The sequence below is a fragment of the Toxorhynchites rutilus genome, chromosome 3, assembly GCF_029784135.1.
Source record: "Toxorhynchites rutilus septentrionalis strain SRP chromosome 3, ASM2978413v1, whole genome shotgun sequence".
NCBI lineage: Eukaryota > Metazoa > Arthropoda > Insecta > Diptera > Culicidae > Toxorhynchites > Toxorhynchites rutilus.
In genome coordinates, this window is record NC_073746.1 from 174,681,435 (window position 1) to 174,699,961 (window position 18,527).

The window sequence follows — 18,527 nt, forward strand, 5'->3', positions numbered from 1 at the left end:
GCAAGTCCGTGAATTGAGGAAGCAGTATGGTTGTATACTAAATTCAAAATACCGATGTGAATACTCTATTGAATGAAAACGGTGAAATAATGGGCTACCAAATAGGCTACCAAATAGACTGGTACATCAGCTCCATTGAGGTGACGTATCGTTGACCCATTTCATGAACAGTCATAAATCTAGCCGTCCATCTTTAAAACGGCAAGCGCGCATTTTCCTACAACGAGACAACAATTGAACGAGATTGATATTGATTGATATTTCTTCATTCCATGTTTCTACTTTACTACAATATTATATTACTTTTTCACTTTACATTTAACTTTTAAAAGATCAAACATGTCAGTTACGTTACTGAAATACATTGAATCGAGGAACATTATGCACACTTTCGTTCAAATCTTTTCATTTGTTCTGTCACATTCGATTAATTTTTTAGATCATTAAAACATTCGAACACGCTTACAATACAATATAAATGTTTCATTTAACACCCTACATATTCACTAGTAATACTTTATATAGTAGAACAACGTTTGCCGGGTCAGCTAGTTTTATTTATAAAATTCGACATGCGTCGAAATGACGCGTCCCGTAAACCTAGTGTTGAAAACAGTTCACTTTAATCCCAGTCGTTATCCATATTCACTGCGAAGAGTATCGATTTTTTCGCTGAGTAAGGTCTTTTAATTGCCGATGTTCAACACGGGTCCATAGATCTACCGTAAATATTATACGACATAAATTTTTTTTGTACACTGCGTTTCACAACTATAGAACCACTCATTTTTTCTGAGTTTCCAGAGATATGTAAGCAGTCGGTCGAATTGAAGCATATGGTGTAGGATATAATAACTATCTTCATTTAAAAGACTGATCATTTTAACTTTATTGTTGTGTTCAGGCGCGAAACATTCAAAAAGTAAAATACCAGTGTTTCATAACTATAGAACCAGACGGAAAAACTGTGACTCCTTCACAAAATTAACGTCAATTTAACATGAATTACAATAAGTTTCTAATTCGTTATTCATCTTGAGATCTCAATCAGATCAAATAGCTCATTCGGGGTGGTTTTGACCAAGTTGCGCCATGTTGTAGTGTGTATCTCGATCTATTCACTCACATTGCTTGTAAACTGCATCTTCAATTCGTACGATCACTCCTAATAATTTCTTGATAGGTCTTTGATCTGTTAAACAAGCTGACCAGCCCAGAATCTGAAGCCCTTATTCATGAAACCATGCCATGACCTTCCGGATTGCATGAATTGATGCCAAATTACTCGTTTGACGTTAATTTTGTAAAGGAGTGGAAGTTTCAAGTTCAAATGGCCAGTTTTTTAAATGAAGATAGTTGTTATATCCTACACTATATACTTCAATTCAACCGACTTTCCTACATATCTCTGGAAACTCAGAAAAAATGAGTGGTTCTAAAGTTGTGAAACGCAGTGTATGAAACGATTGTCTTATTTAGAGATGTTGAGCATATGAATCCAATTGATTCTATTTACTTTCGAGAGCATTTGACGAAGAACCAAACCTGGACCATACTACCTCGAGTGACCATAAACTCCAACCTTCAAACTACCAGCTTAGACAGCAAAGCCATTTTCTGTCTTTCGGTTCATCCGGCGAATAATATCCAGCTTCCATGACATCTATGTTCTGGAAGCATTTTTCTGCTCTTTAGTTCGGTAGAATATGGAGTTCAAGTTTGGACTCCATACCAAATGATTCCTGCCATCAAGATGGAACGGATGCAGCTGAGACATCTATCGTGGAACGACCCGGCGATTCTACCATATTACACTAGACACTTTAGGTTCAGACATTCGACCCACCAGATTGTAATTGATGTTTGTGTTTGATCTACCAGATGGCGATGTCATACTGAACTTCTTAGACAAATCGGAATCTTATTCTGATCCAGTTGTCGGAACACCAAACTTGTTACAGGCATTACAATCCGTTCAGTGCATACCCGAGGGCCTTCGATAATGTCAGCGAAATGCATGATTTTAGGATGAACATAGATAACTTCAAAGACGTAGTCTTTACGGTATCAAAAAATGAAGACGAAACAACAAACAAATAGCTTCCTGAATTCACATTCTAGTAACAACTGAGTTAACGAATGGCACGAATGGGTTGTGTATTCGATAAGTCATTCATCAAATTTTGACAGAACATCAGAGTAAGACGTACTTTTCAATTTTGGCCGTCACGAAGAACATGTGATCCTTTTAGAGATCCTGTTCAGATCGGAACGCACCCTGCAATTCAGTGATGTAAACTGGCAGCCGTGCGTTCGAGACACATACTTCGTGCTAGCCGCACACGGAGCGGTATCCGAGCAACTTCTCCTATGCTCAAGTATTTTTGCGCCATTCATTCCTGCTCTGTACCGAATGCTATCGGGGGGAAAACAGCTGCCCGATCATGAATGAGAACAAAAACCGTTCCAACCACGAAGGAAGAATGAAAATTTCCCCGTCGACCCGAACAGATAACACTGCTCTTCGGTCATGGAGATGTAGGTACATCTCCCTCGGTCGGCGACGCCACTCGCAGAATCCAGTTGAGTTTGGCTATTCGTTCCCGTCGGAAGCTTTCATTTAAAGCTCCCTGTTTTGCGTGCCCGTGTGTGAGTTTGTTCTAGTTTCGTTTGATTCCTGTGCGCCACCCACCGATTTCAGTTTTCCAGCCTTGATTGGATGTGTGAACGGGGTTTTCCCTCCCGCCTGGACGTTGGATAGAAACAACGGCGAAAAAAACTGCTGTACAAGAGGGAAAACTAACATTAGACTAATACTGAAACCGAGCAGGAATTTGTGATAATCAAATATTAAACGGATTTCTGGTCGGAGTGCTTTTAGAGGGATGAGCTTGTGAGAAATATTTTTCCCATCGTGTGTGTGGGGTGGAGCAGCGAAAGAGCAGCAGCAGCACATACGAAGGAGCGCACCTGTTAATCTTGTTGAATTGTAGTGAAAAGCCAGTGTTTGTTGGGTGGAACGTGTGAAATCAAGTGTAATATTTCTGTTGGAATGAATAATCGTGATACGTGACTTGTTTTCAATTAGGTACCACTTATCGGACGATGAATTGCTGTGGTCGGCATTGAGTACTATTCTCAAATTTTAGCATATTATAAGACTCCCACACATCACAAATGCGCTCGGTGAAATTTTCTTCAAAGGCTTGTCCGCTTTGATCAAGTTGCAGCATATAACGGGGATGGGTCAAATTCGTACATCCATGAAACGAGATATCCCGGCTTCACAACCCGTTTGTAGCATGAGAACATAGTTCAGTATACACAAACTTTTTCCACGTGCTTTGTTATCCAATTCGAAGTTTTACCCAGGAAATGGATGGGGAGCGGCCGAGTGCGGCACACAATCAATAAAACAGCGGGTGAACAATGTGTGATAATTTCCACTTACCAAAAGTGTAATCTAATATGCTCCACTTCGTAACATTGGAATGCTCTTCGGAGCATCACATGGTACCCTAAGAAATTTGCACCTTCTATGGAAGGGGTACCTACAACGAAATACTGAATTTGCTATTAGAATGTTTACGGTTCTGGGCAATTGATTGTTGCACTTCCAGTTGAGTGGAACCATTGCTGTTGAAACATTGAAAGCGCTTATTGGTAACATTTGAAACATATGGTTGATTCAGGAATATGATCCCCCGTGGCTGAGGGTTTGGATGGAGGCATCAGTGCTGTTAGAATTTATTGTGATAAGGCTACTTTGTATTCAACTCCCGGTCAAGCCAAATCAGCATCAGCATCTCGGGTTTATAATAAAACACAAGTAATGCTACGTCCGTAATGCAAAGTTACCGAAGTGCCAGAGGGGTTTCTTTATTTTCAACACATTCCAGGGGGTCTCTCATTCACCAGTTTAGACCAAATTAAACAATAATGTGTTGATTTCACGTACCAAAATCGATTGCCACTATCGGTAAACGGTTACGCGCGACAGTGGCTGCATATATAATATTAATTACTAAGATCGAAATAAATTTTCATGATTAACGTGATTTGATTTCTGATTCTCTAAAATAAACCCATTCGGTGAAAAAATGTTGTATTGAACTTTAAATGCGTTCGAGATCGAGAGAGTTTCGAAAAATCAATTGGGATTGGGAATGGGATCAATTGGGCAAAGAAAAATACATTCATCCAAACTCATGTTGTCCCCTGAAAAAAATCCTCACAAAATTTTTTTCTCAGATTGCTGAAAGTTCTTGTAGGTGTGAGCAGATAAGTATAAATATAAAACTCTTACGAGTATGAAACTTTTGCAGAGAAAATATATAAAATTCAATTCTATAGAACTTGTTGGTGGCCCTGAAAAGGTCCGATGAGTTCACGTGGTTCGTGCATTCTGTCAAATATATACCGGGACTTTGTAGTTCAAATCTTCCCGCTGAACATTTTAATTTTTTTTTAAGTTAGTCTACTGTCAGTGGTCTTAATGTCAATTTTGAGTGCAATCTGTCATTTAGTTTGTTTTGAGCGTCATTAAGAACAAGTTAGCTTTTCTTGCTCGACGATTTTTATATCGATAATTCTAGTAGTCAAAGATATTGTGTGAAATTTTCTTGTGCCGGAACGTTGAAAATATTGCAGAACCTATTTGATGACTGAACTATGTCGAAAACACAGATGTATAAATCATATAAGGCATTCAAATACGTCCGAGAGGAGATGAAAGATTTTCCGCGTCAAGGACGACCATCCACTGTTAAAGGCGAATGAACTGCATAGTTGAAAGCCTCTTAAAAACAAAGAATCGAATTGAATTGAACATCCATCTCTTCTACTGCTGAAAAAATCGTCAAAACAAAAGGAATGGTGCACAGAAATCGTCATTTGAGTTTGAGAGAGCTAACCCGTGAATTAAATATCTCTCACTAGACCGTTCGTCATATTTTGGTTGATGTTCATTGTTCATCCAACACTCCAGATATTGCCCCGTGTCACTTTTTCTTATTTCTTTGGTGGCACTAACGTTTCCTTCTTTTGCCTTCTCAGCGTAGCTATTACTTGCGTCATTTTTATTGGTAGTACTTATTCGAGATTTCTATTTCAATAATAGAAATATATAGATCAATAAATGCACAATGACAAATAATACAGTGTCGTAATCAACGGTGATGTGAAGCAATTGGCTCTGTCAGATTAGCGAGCCCGAGAGCAGTTTCGAATTGTTGAAAATGAAATGGAAATTATTACATGATTACCTTGAATGTAAAGCCCGTAGCCCTGACCCTTACTTAATCATTTTTCTATAAATTTTATAATAATTTTATCGAAAAAATATTATCAGACACAATTTTCGTTCGAGATTCTTTAACACGGTGACTGATGTGGCAGTCAAATCAGTCACCGGTGACTGACACCGATTTTTCGTTCGGGCCGCGTCAGTCACCGGCTACTGACAGTATAACATACGATAATAAAGGTAACTAATATAAGCATATAAGCTTAGAAGCATTCCCCTTCGAACAGAAATACTTTCCACGATCCGTATCCCTAATACTTTCAAAAGTATCCATAGAATTCCAATAAAACCGTGGCACTCAACATGATAATCACTTGCAAGAAAACAAGTTACTCCATTACACGATATAGATTTGACAGGAAAAACTTAATTTTCATCCAAATTTTTATTTTCAAAGTGAGTCATTCCAGATGAAAATTCATTACCATTTACGCTTCACAGCAACGGGAAACAAAGTTCTATTCCGTCAATTGGACTAGCAACATTTTCTACGATATCACTACACAAAATATGGAAATTTAATTTTTCGATTTTGTTCGCCGTGACATTGATCTATGGACAGAGACGAACACATTAAAAAACGACAGCTCAAATCGGACAATCCGTTCTCAAGTTTTGCGCTTAGCAACACATTTGGTGATTGATTTTTATTCCCAGCAGTCAACAGCACATGTTAAGATTGAGAGTTGATTTGAACATTTTTAACTGGCTTCTTGTAGCTTTTCCGTTGTGCAAATCGTTTGCGCCGCTCATTGCAAGCACAGCAGAAAGTGGAAATTCTTCCAAATTTTTTTTGTGGGGATAAGACTAAATCTAAAAAGAGTTTTATGCATTTTTAACTCATTTGGTATCGAAAAAAAATTTCGAATTTCCAAATTTCATATACATTTTTATTTCATATACGGAATATATGGGGGTAAAATGAAAACCTTAACACAGAACATGCAGGAAAAATTGAAAAAATTCGAATGCTGATAACTCGAACATTTCTTAATAAATCGGAAAGATGTTTGCATCAATTGATAAGAAATATTTCTGCGCATCTATCACAATTAATAAAATGTTATTTTTCCTGAGATAAGATATTGAATAACTGTAAAATATCAAGCGCTATCTCATCGCCTCAACTGCCCCGTTTTTATTGGCCCGTTTTACGGTTTCCTCAACACAGCCATCAAAACCAATGTTCCTGGGGAAATTTTTTTTTTTTATTTATTTTTAAAGAGACTTTGCCTAATGTGGCATTCGCCTCTGTCCTGGGGAAATTGGCATTGCAAATACATGCAAGTTGAGGAACGTTTGTTCCCACTGACATGTGTTCCCTAACATAGCCATCTAAACCAAGGTGCCTTACATTACATGGCGTTTGTTCAAATTCTTTACTTAAACAGCAAGTATGTTGAACTCAATTGAATTCGAAAATTGTTTCATTCAATAAATAATTTTAATCAATACAAACAAATGATTACTAAGCCAACGGTAGTCACACGTCAATCTTGCGGTTATTCATAGATATAATCCACCCATTTTTTTGTGATAAATTGAATAAAAATACATTTACAAACATCTTAAAACAAATTTTTTTGTGTAAAATGTCGTTGAATACGATTATTAGTTATTAATAACAGAAAATATTTCGGTATACAAGGCTCTTCGTTTGACACTTATTTAGAGACACAATAATTAGAATTGGTTGCGTCTCTGGCAAGCTATGGAAATCACGCCCTTAGGGTAAATGTTTCTATAGCGATGATTAAAAATAATTAAACTTGTTGAACTCTAACCGGTTAAATTAAAATTTGATACGAATCTAAACAAAATTTGGTTGAAATTATCGTCCAATTCTATTGTCATTTATTTTTATTTGTTTCGTCAAAAACGATTGTAATTTCACACTCATTTTGTTGAACTTTCATGAATTTATTTTCCACTGTTAAACTATGGAAACAGAGCAATGTAACCCATGTAAACTTTCAAAACAGAGCTATGATTTGAAATTTGATTTTCTTATTGAAAAAATACCAAACTTTTATTGAGATAAACCGCGATTTATTCGGCTCACTGATTCCTTGTTGATTTCGATTATTTTTTTTTTTCATTACCTGACTTAATTTTTACTGCATCCATTTCAATTGGCTAAACTATGATTCTAATCAAGGTTCTAATATGGTTGAAATTCATTTATGATCGATGAAACTTTGTTCAAATTTCGTCAAAATCAATTGAAACTTCATTAAAATATTAGGAAAATTAAATGGAATCTATTCATATTTTACACGTCAACACATAGAACCGGAAGTTTCTAGAAGATATTCAATTGCAGGTTTACACTGATCAGTTCAGTTTAAATCTCTTAGTATATATTTCAAAACTTATGGAAGTCAGAATTCCAAAGATTATTTTATTAAAAAAAAATAGAAACTGGATAAATGCTTCTAAACATTATATGTGCGAATTGTGTAGAAGAAGCATTCCGTAAATTTTGTCAACGGGTCCGTATTTTCTCGGATTGACGAGCTCCTTCAGATGTATTCTCTCGCACGAGTACAAGGACGCCTGCAGCTTTGATTTTGACATTACGGATTACGTCTTTGATTTCTATATAGGGGGGTTACTCTACGAAAAATGTAACGAGAAATTAAGGGATTTCAAATGCACATTACGCAAAATCGTTAGAATTGTCCCCTAAAACCTTCACATGCCAAATTTGGTTCCATTTGCTTGAGTTGTTTTCGAATTACGCAGACGTTTATGTTTCATTTGTATGGCAGCCCCCATTAGAGAGGAGGCAGGAGTGTCTAACCACCATAGAAATATTTATTGCTCCATAAAACCTCCACATGCCAACTTTGGTTGAGTTTGCTCGATTAATTCTCGAAGAAACTTGAGTTTCATTTGTATGGCAGCCTCTCTTTAGACGGGGAGGAATGTCAATTCACTATAAGAACATTTCGTGCCCCCTAAAACCTTCACATACCAAATTTGGCTCCATTTACTTGATTAGTTTTCGAGTTATGCAGAAATTTGTGTTTCATTTGTATGGCAGCCCCCCCGTTAGAGAGAGGGGAGAAATGTCTAACCACCATAGAAACATTTAATGCACCCTAAAACCTCCACATGCCAAATTTGGTTTCGTTTGCTTGATTAATTTTCGAGCAATGCAGAAATTTGTGTTTCATTTGTATGGTAGATCCCCCTTGGAGAGGAGAGAGGGGTCTCGAACTAACATAAGAACCTTCCCCGACCCCAAAAACCGCTACATACCAATTTTCATTTCGATCGGCTCAGTAGTTTCCGAGTCCATAAGAATCAGAAAGACAGACAAAAATCCATTTTTATATATACACCCATATCTCGCAAATTTGGAAACGATAAGATTGAATATGTATGAATTTTTAGTATAATAATTGATTCCTTATGGGGTTTTTCGCTTTGCGGCCAACTTTCGTGGAACCTATCTAGGCCGTAAAGCCAGGTATGGGTGTATAGATAAAACAAACAGTGAAGATAGTAAAACTATTTAACGAATTAAGAAGGTATGTTTTTTAGATTTTACTCGCTGCTTGCGCTGTGGGGGAAGTACAACAAACAGCATGTTCGGGTTTGAGCCTCCATGGTAGAGGTGGTAGATGGGCAAACCGATTTTATCATTCACAAGCAAAATGCATGTAACACGTGACTTATTTTGGTCATGTATGCTCAACTTAATAGTTAAAATTAGAATTCATATAACAGATATTTTGGAGTCCCCATTTGAAGTATTGAATAAGTTCAATTTACAGATTTCTTAACAGTTTCAAAAACTCTATTCAAAATCAAAAGCAAATGTACTAAGTCAAATTTCCGCCCGTACTTCTAGGCACAGATCCATCCACTTTTTTATAGTACGTAGCTTTAAATTACAAAGTTAATTCGCCTCTAGCCTTGAAAAAGGTCTTCAAAAATAACAATCAATGAAGAGTCCAGGGATGGACCCCACGATTGTTCGCTTTATAAGCGGACACGCAACCGTTACGGAAATTCAATAATTAAATTGTTAAAACGACACTGAAATGAGCTTTTTTTTTACTAATTTACTGCCAATTTTTTTGCAATAGATTCAAAATTGGACACTCTTCGTGACCCGATCGATTTTTAGTTTATCAATTTATCCTCCCAATGTATACTTAAAATATGTGATACTACTTAAAAATTGGTTATTTACGCAAATAATTGTGTATGCTGATTACATGTTATCAGAAATATCGAAACTAAGAGAGAAGTATCAGATGTGTTAGTTAAGACACAGTTAAGCCAGTTAAGACACATGCAAAGCTCAACACGTTTGACGATATACACTAAATCGTAAACTTGCTCATAGTATATTCCTATCTTAAACCACTAACACGATTATTTTTTGTAAATCAAATGTTGAAAGATAACGAGAAATTGTTCAGAGCCCCATGATTGGACTCGTTTAACTATCTGCCCAACAAAGCAATTTCTTACCTTGAGACAACAAATACAAACTTTCCTGGTCCCAATGAGTTCATTTTTCAAATTCAATAATTTAGCGAAACTTTCTGAAATGTTTTGAATGAATATCAACGTCATGAATGAATAACATAACTGTGATGAATAGCGATAGATCGAAAAATAATTTTGGGAAATTACGAATCATTGAAACGTGATTCGTAATTTGCTGGTAAAACCATTCAAATTCAAATGAATTCGATAAAACAAAATTCCAACCAGGAAGTGCACTCTTCCTTTCTTCCGTTTGGCAAAGTTAAATGACCCATATTTTCATCCATTTACTTCCACCGCATCGCTTATAACTGAAGTGACTGCAGTCGACAGGCCCAGACGATGTAAATATTCCCTGACTATGGGATTATTATACATCTTTTTTTCGCTAATGGCAGAAGCTGGATTATCCACCCCGCACCCCGATTGTCGGATTGTGGCGCCAGTGGTACATTTTTTTTCCTGTGACATGTACGAACACTGAAAAGGAGATGTGCTATATTTTATTTGACAAAAAAAAAGATCCATTGTAGATCGAACTCGACTGAACTTGTTTGGGGATTTAGAGGCCTTACCCAGATGCTTCCATTTATGATTTTTAAACAAACATCATACCAGGGCTTTTTAAACATGGAAAAAATCATCTGCCGTTCTCATTGCGGATGGTATGCCTTGCTGCTGGGAAAAGGGAAAACAAACTCGAAGCGCGTGGCAGATGCGGGAAATTAACAAAGTATTTCATAAATTTCCACCATTGTGCCCTCCTTTTGTAGGCTTAAATGTGGCGCAAAGGACGCGAGGCAAATAAACGGAATGTGAGATCCAAATATTGAGACTCGAAGCATGCTGCGAATTCGCCCTCCTAGAGAGACTAAATTGCGATTGTTCTTTTGGAAAAAAACCTTTTCCATAAGGAACATCCGACTGGAGGGGAGAATTTATCTTCGGATTTTTTTCTCTGTAAAATCGAGCGCATTTGTGAAAGTACTTTTAAGTGGTAAATAAATAATCTTCAGTACAAATATTCACGTGTTTACGGTAGTTTATATGTGATATAATAGGAAAAACAACGAATATCCGTTACAAACATAAATCTTAGAAAAGTCTGTTGAACTGAGTGTATTGTTGATGAAAGAAAATTGTTAAATTGCTTGTTACAAGTTATACACCTAGTAGAAGTGCACAATCATGTTTTCCTGCTGCCGTTGCGTGAATCCCAAATCACCGAAATACAAGAAAAAAGTGGAAGTTGGCGATTGCTCTGGCTCGAAGGATGGCTGCCACGATGATAACTCATCGGGCGAGGAGGAGATCAAAGTGGAAATAATTGAAACCGATGAGCGCCGGACGGAATCTGAAGCAACAGTCAAAGGCTCGGATGGGAAAGAGAAAGTGGCGGCAGCTGGAGATGATTCGTCCTCCTCAACGAAAGCAGCCTCGGAGGACGAAACGACGCTCCAGAGTCAGCAAGTTGAGGACAGCCACAAGACTTCGCCAACAAAGAGTACAGCGTCAAGTAGTGAACGATGCCAGCAATCAGTGACAGAAGCAGCAACGCAATGCTTCGGAATGGAGGATGAAAATGCGTCTCCCAAGAGTATAAAAAATTCATCGGAGAAAATACCCACTACAATAGCCGAGGTAATAGAGACGGAAAAAACCACCACCACTGCCATCGAGGAAAATCCCAGTAAGGTAGAATGTAGAAATAATCTGGAGGAAAGTGTGTCAAAAAAAGAGGAAAATCTTGATGCTGACAGGAATGGTAAGGGTAATGTTGTGATGCGCTCCACAGCAGTAACTGCTTTCCATGTGTATGCAATGCTATTCATAACACTCCGGGCAGGCAGAAGAAGCAACGTGTGTTTGTCGAGAAACTTTGTGGTGTAATTAATAACAGTCAATGTATGAATTCAAATCGTCTTGTAATGTTTCCAATTCTTATGTGTTATATTCTTTATCGTTTAATCTTTGTCTTAAAGTTGACTGATAAAGTGCTTCTATACTTTAATTTAAAGTTAGTTCAGGGAGTCGAAAAAACTTTTTCTCTGCGATATGTTCGTCTATTACACATACACACATCATAGCAAAAATATGTAACTAGAAAAAATTCTAAATGGGGTATAATAAAGATGTTCATTCATCACAAAGTTACAGTCTTTCAAAAATCATATAAACAATCGATGTTTCAGATTGTTTCTCAATTTTTTTTTGTTGATTTCGGAATTTTTCGGAAAATGAGAAAATTCAGCCATTAACAGCTATATAAAGGCGCGGTCCGCGGATCGCGTGTGGCCCGGCGGGCTCTTCTGGTTAGCCCATCTGGTATTATTTTATTTTAAACTATTTTGTATGTGTAACAATAACGAAAAGCAAGATAATCGTTACCTATTTCTTGACGTAGGTTTTCATGAAATAGAAATAGCAAATTCATTTTACGGATAGTGTGGCGGAAGAAAATATTGCAATTTAAGCTCCACCTGTTTTCAGGTCATTGAGCATAAACAAGCTTTCGTGATTTCACAGAATTCACAATTCATAAGTCATCCAGTTAGCGACCAAACGACAGCCAGATTGTCCAAATGGTACTTCTCAAGACCGAGAGTTTAGTTGTCTGAATTGGTCTTTTTCAAGGCTAGCGGCGGATGTACTAAGAAATTTCAAACCCTCATAATTCAAACCATGATCATCAGTATTCATATCACAGTCTCCAGCAGGCTTTCTCATTGCTGTTGCTTTTCTCGATACGAAGGAACAATGGAAGATTAATATCGCACACCGTGATGCGATTTTGTTCGGTGGAAGTACCGGCGTCGATTCTCATGCCGTCTGATGGAGAGTGATTCTGCATTTTTGCACCACATCATTTCTGTATCTGTACTGGCTACAGCATGCTAGGGAAGGAGCAGCAAAATTCTACAGTCCGCAAATTTTTCAACGATGCCCTTTAGAGGGAATTAGTAGTCGAAAAACTCAAAACAATAAAATAAGCAAACTGTCTTCTCAACAGAATACGACTGAAATTTTGATATATTGATATATTTGATATATTGATATATTGAATCGCATGAAAGATTGAAATTTTGACAAGCAAAAATGAAGGACATTCATCAAAATCTTTTACCTGCTTCTTTCAATGTAATTCTTGCAACTGAAACTAGCTGGAACGAAAGCGCAAGAAACCAAGAAACTTTTGGAAATAATTTTAACGTTTTCCGGCACGATCGCAACTTATCGTTATCTCAGACGAAAGTCTAGAGGAGGGGTCCTCATTACCGTTAACACAAATTTCACTTCTGAAGAACCTATAACCGAAAAACATGAAGAAATTTAACATGTTTGGGCAAAATTACATATAGCTGACGAAGTACACATATTTGCTTCGGTGTATTTCCCACCCGAACATGCAAAAAAAAAAAGTATGAGTTATTTTTTTTAGACGGGAGTTTGAGTTGCAGAAAAATTAGAACCAGAAGTGAAATTACATATCTATGGCGACTTCAATAAAAAAAAGTAGACTTCATTCCCGATAACGGCAATGAATGCATTCTACTTCCAGCCGTCGGGGAAAATGAAACCGTCCATTATATGTTTGATGAAACTCTACATCTCGGTCTTAATAAAATAAATCACGTAAAAAATTCCCAAAATTATTATTTAAACCTATTACTCACTAACATCACCGACGACTTTCGTGTGAATGAGTACATGATTCCCCTTCGGAAAAATGAAAAAATTCACAAAGCAATTGAATACTCAATCCTTATACATAACAGACAGTACAGCCAATGCAATACCCATAACAGCCCAATACAATAAGACGAACTTTGAAGCAATCAAATGTAGCCTTCAAGCCATAGAATGGCAAAATTTTCTAAACAGCGAACGAGATGTCAACTTATTTGTACATATTCTTCAAGGAATTCGAATATCAGAATTTGTGCCGAAGAAATTCGACCAGCAAATTTTATATAGGGTTGGGGAAAAAGAAATGTCGTATTGCTGATCGAAATTTGACGCTTCATTTAACATACTTAAAATTATCCAATTTAAGTCAAATATGCGCCGTTTTGTTCGCAAACTTGTTGCCATTCAGAAGGCAACTTCATTATGTCCCCCTCCCCCTCCTTATTTGCAAAAAAGTCAGACAGCCTGTTTTCGCAAGCTTCTTTTGAGGCCAATTTAGTATTACCAAGAGCATTTTGCATGGACCGGAAGAGATGATAATCACTTGGAGCCAGGTCCAGACTATACGGTGGATGCAATAGGACATCCCATTCGAGCTCCCGTAGCTTCTGGCGGGTCATCGAAGATGTGTGAAGCCGAGCGTTGTCCTGGTAGAAAATAACACCATTCCTATTGATCATTTCTGGCCGCTTCTGGTCAATCGCCTGCTTCAAACGGTCAAGCTGCTCACAGTAGAGAACCGAGTTGGGGGTCTGGCCATAGTTGAGCAGCTCATAGTGCATGATTCCCTTCCAATCCCACCAAACACACAGCAAAACCTTCCTAGCCGTCAATCCGGGCTTGGCGATGGTTTGGGCCGGCTCACCGCGCTTCGACCACGACTTTTTTCGCTTTAGGTTGTCGTACGTGATCCACTTTTCATCACCAGTCACCATCTTCTTCAAAAATGGGTCGAGTTCGTTCCGTTTCAGCAGTGCATCGCAGGCGTTGATTCGGTCTAAAAGATTTTTTTGCGTCAACTCGTGTGGTACCCATACATTCAGCTGTTTTTGGAATCCAATCTTCTGCAAATGGTTCCAAACGGTTTCATGGTCTATACCCAGTTTCTGGCCAACCCAGCGAGTGCTCACATGCCGGTCTACTTGAATGATTTCAACGATTTTATCGGTTTCCACGACGATTGGCCTACCAGTACGGGGTGTATCTTCGACAGCCACTACACCAGAACGACATCGATCAAACCAAAGCTGTGCTGTGCGAATCGTTAGAGTATCGGGTCCATAAACTACACGATTTTTTTCGGCCGCCTTCGTTGCAGTTTTACCTCGCAGGTAGTAAAAACGTAAAATATGGCGAATTTCTTGCTTGGTGGACTCCATCTTTGACGCGCTATAACTTGAGACTGAAAAGGACAATCACAACACTGTCAAAACGATGCTTGTCGTCTTTAAATTGCCGTATAGTATGACCCGATGCGATAAGTACAACACAAGATATGTTTAAGTGTTGCCATATATTGACAATATACGACATTTCTTTTTCCCCAACCCAATATACGATTTAACGCTCAAATAAGAAATTTAAAGGATAAAAACATTAAACACACAAAAAATAAAAAATAGTCAAAAGTCATCAAAATTTGCTGGAATATCAGAATATTTCCCAAGAACTAAATTTTGCCATTAAAAAAGCACACGAAGAGTATAATAGAAAGGTCGAAGCTAAAGTCAAATCGTGTCCGAAGAAATTTTTTGATTACGTAAAGTATAAGCCCAAATACAATAACTTTCCATCGCAGATGCATCTCGATGAAGATGTGGGTAATTCTTCGAAAGAAATTTGTAATCTCTTAGCAACTTATTTCAGGAAGTATATACCACATTTTCCGATGAAAATCACGATCGGACTACTTTTCATTTTTACCGGAATATCCAAATGATATCGGTTAACTATCTTTCACAACAAGAAATATGTCATGCATTAAGAAATTAGAAGGAACGAAAGGACCAGGACCTGACGAAATAGCACCTGCATTCCTGAAGAATCTTGCTGAAGAACTCGCCCTTTCTTTACAGTGCATTTTGAATATGTCACTACAAACTGGAATATTGGAATGGAAACAATCTTTTTTGGTACCTATCATTAAATCAGACACTAAATCTGACGTTCGTAATTATCGTGGAATTGCCATTATCTCTTGCATTCCTAAACTATTCGAAGTCTTCCAACAAGTAAAGAATGGGATAATGTGTATGCAAAATGGCTTCTCCAAAGGCCGCTCAATTGCAACTAATCTGTTGGCATTTGTGACTTTTATTTTGAATGCAAAGGAAAATGGCAAACACGTAGAAGCTCTTTACACTGACTTCAGTAAAACATTTGACCGCATCGACATTCCATTACTGCTCTTCAAAGAGCAGAAAATTAGAATGGAACAGGGACTCTTAAACTTGCTCAACTCTTATCTAACAAATCATGAACAAATTGTTCATTTTCAAAATTCTCTCTCAAACCCAAATCCAGTAAAAGTCACTTCGGGAGTCCCACAAGGCTCTTATTTTGGTCCTCTTCTTTTCATTCTGTACGTTAATGACATCCCCTTCGTTCTCAAGGGTATCAATGTATTTGTGTGTGTCGACGACATGAAGTTTTTTGCGGAAATTGTAAATGAAAACGACATCGAAGCATTCCAAAACGAAATACATGTGTTTCATACTTGGTGTAATAAAAATCTACTAAAACTGAATGTAAAAAAATTCAATTCCATAACATTTAGCAGAGAAAAACCTTGTACCAAATATTGTAATACGTCTTGGAAAACAAAATGTAGAAAAATGTAAAATAGTTAGAGATCTAGGCGTCGTCCTGGAATGTAAACTAACATTCATCGAACACTACAACTCTATAATCAATAAGACAAATAGCATGAGCTTTAGTTCCCCTATGCCGGCCGAACGAAATGGTATAACAATCACTTTCGAAAGATCAAAAGTGTATAAGTGATGTTTGTTTCTTAATGACTTATTGACTCTTAGACTTTCTTAGTTAATTTGTCTCTAGTCTCAAAAAAGACCAATTGAGAAAACGAAACTGGTCACTCGGTCTTGAAAAAGACTATTCGAAAAGCCTCGCTGCCGCTGCCATCTGGTCGCTAGTCGCTAGTTACACGTGAGTGATAAATCGTGACTTTTTACGAACGATCAATTAATATTTGTGAATTCGAGCATAGTTTCCGGGTTAAAAGTGGAGTCAAAGTACAAATTTCGAGCCGGGTTTGAAGAGGGTATTTTTCAGCTACATTCTTCGGTGGAAAACTAAAGGAGACATTTTATTCCACAGCGATTGGTGTCTATTCGGTTCGGTAATTTTGCTGAGAAATGCTGAAAAACTAATTTGATTTTCAGTGAGTTCAGTGTTTCAGTGTCGCTCTGGACAGCGAGCGACTAACAGTACAAGTTAGTTCTGAGAGTTAATTTGAAATCTGCTCAAATTGGTGTTTCATTGTTTCGTGAAACGTTCACGCCCCCACTCAGTGAAAGCATTTATTCACCGGTCCTTGGGAGTGCTACCAAATGTTTGTACTAAAGTACAGGTGTCTTGGACTCCACCCTTTTTGTTTCAATCAGTTGAGTGTGTTCATTGTTTTTCTAATACAGCTTTTAGTTCCTTTCAATTCCATCTTTCCTCACCCGAAAATAATTACCAATAATATCAATATAAGTATCAACTAAAGAACTAATTTTCCTATTCCGCGCTCCCCAGGGACTGTTGATGATTTTTGTCTCGCTAAGTGTGCGTTTACGCTGTAATTTCGAATTGTAAATGTCATATGTTGATGATTCATCTACGAATTCTTCAGAACTCCGGTGATTAAAAGTTCGTTTCTATGCTAAATTCAGCAGTTTCTTCGCAGAACTGAGTTGCCATGATGTACACTGGTTTTTTTTCTTCTTACGAATGAAGATTAGATATGGAATGGATTCCTCTGTCTTTGTTTGCTGTCTGTCGCGAATCTGATACTTTGCACAAATTTGAATCTGAAGAATTACCTCTTTGAAGGATGTCTCACGATAAAAGTGATTGATTTTTCTCTACATGACAAATTGTTGATCGAGTTATGTACAAGACACTTTCTAGTTGAATTCAATCAAATATGTATCATAGCGATCACAACGTATTCTACCGCATATTTGAAGCTCTACACTTTGAGTTTTCAATATGTGTACGATGATAAACAAGTAAATTGTGCAGAAAATTGTATCGTTATTTTTTCTCTTTATTGGTTTTCTATAAAAGCGTGAGTAAACGGTGTGTTACTTACAGCACATAAATTTTCGCATCGTAAGAGTGAGGACCCACCTTCCGTGAGATGTTTTCATAACGATTCTACGAAGGCGAACTTCTAAAGCGTTGCAAAAAAAAATAGTAAACGCTCTTTTTTTTTCAAGTTGAGAGCATTCTGTTGAGATGATGTATTTTCGATCAGCTGTGATGAGCATGTGGGTAACAGAAACAAAAACAATCTTTTTGAAATTTTTGTCTTCATTGGAAACAACACGAGATCTATTACAAGGATATTTGATAGTCTTTAGTTTTGCCGGGTATATTACATATTACGAATTCCGCTTTTCCAATGAAAATTTATTATTCAGGCCTTGATGAGTTTTTGAGTTTTTTTATGTGATGATCATAAACTGACAGAGATGAATTCTCAATCATTTGCTAATGCAATGGAAATTTCTAAAATTGATTAATCACGAAAACAAATTGCACTGTATCTAGTATACATCGTCCTTTCAGACTCACGGTCAGATTCTGGCAACGTTATATTATTTTTCTGTTCCGAGGAATATTGCAATTGATTCCACTTTAAAATTTACCCTTACAAAAGCAGTGGTTTAATTTTTTTTCTCATAGATGCAATTATACCATTTACCACTTTCAATATTTCCCAAAATAGTTTAGACTGTGTTCTGGAAAGGGCAACTACTACAAAAATGTGTTCCCTTATAAAACTGAAAAAAATATT

General features: G+C 37.2%; 1 protein-coding gene across 4 annotated transcripts in view; it reads left to right on the top strand.

Annotated features, from left to right (window-relative positions):
• The first annotated feature begins 2,590 nt into the window (after positions 1-2,590).
• LOC129775032 (adenylyl cyclase-associated protein 1) overlaps positions 2,591-18,527 on the top strand; it is a 64,819-nt gene continuing 48,882 nt past the window's right edge. Inside the window, exons 1-2 of one of the 4 annotated variants that reach the window (XM_055779194.1) lie at positions 2,591-3,088; positions 10,854-11,576. In XM_055779194.1, coding sequence (XP_055635169.1) covers positions 11,000-11,576 — 577 coding nt within the window. In that variant the 5' untranslated portion in view covers positions 2,591-3,088; positions 10,854-10,999. The remainder of the gene's footprint in view (positions 3,089-10,853; positions 11,577-18,527) is intronic. The other 3 variants (XM_055779196.1, XM_055779195.1, XM_055779197.1) reach the window with 3 other exon arrangements.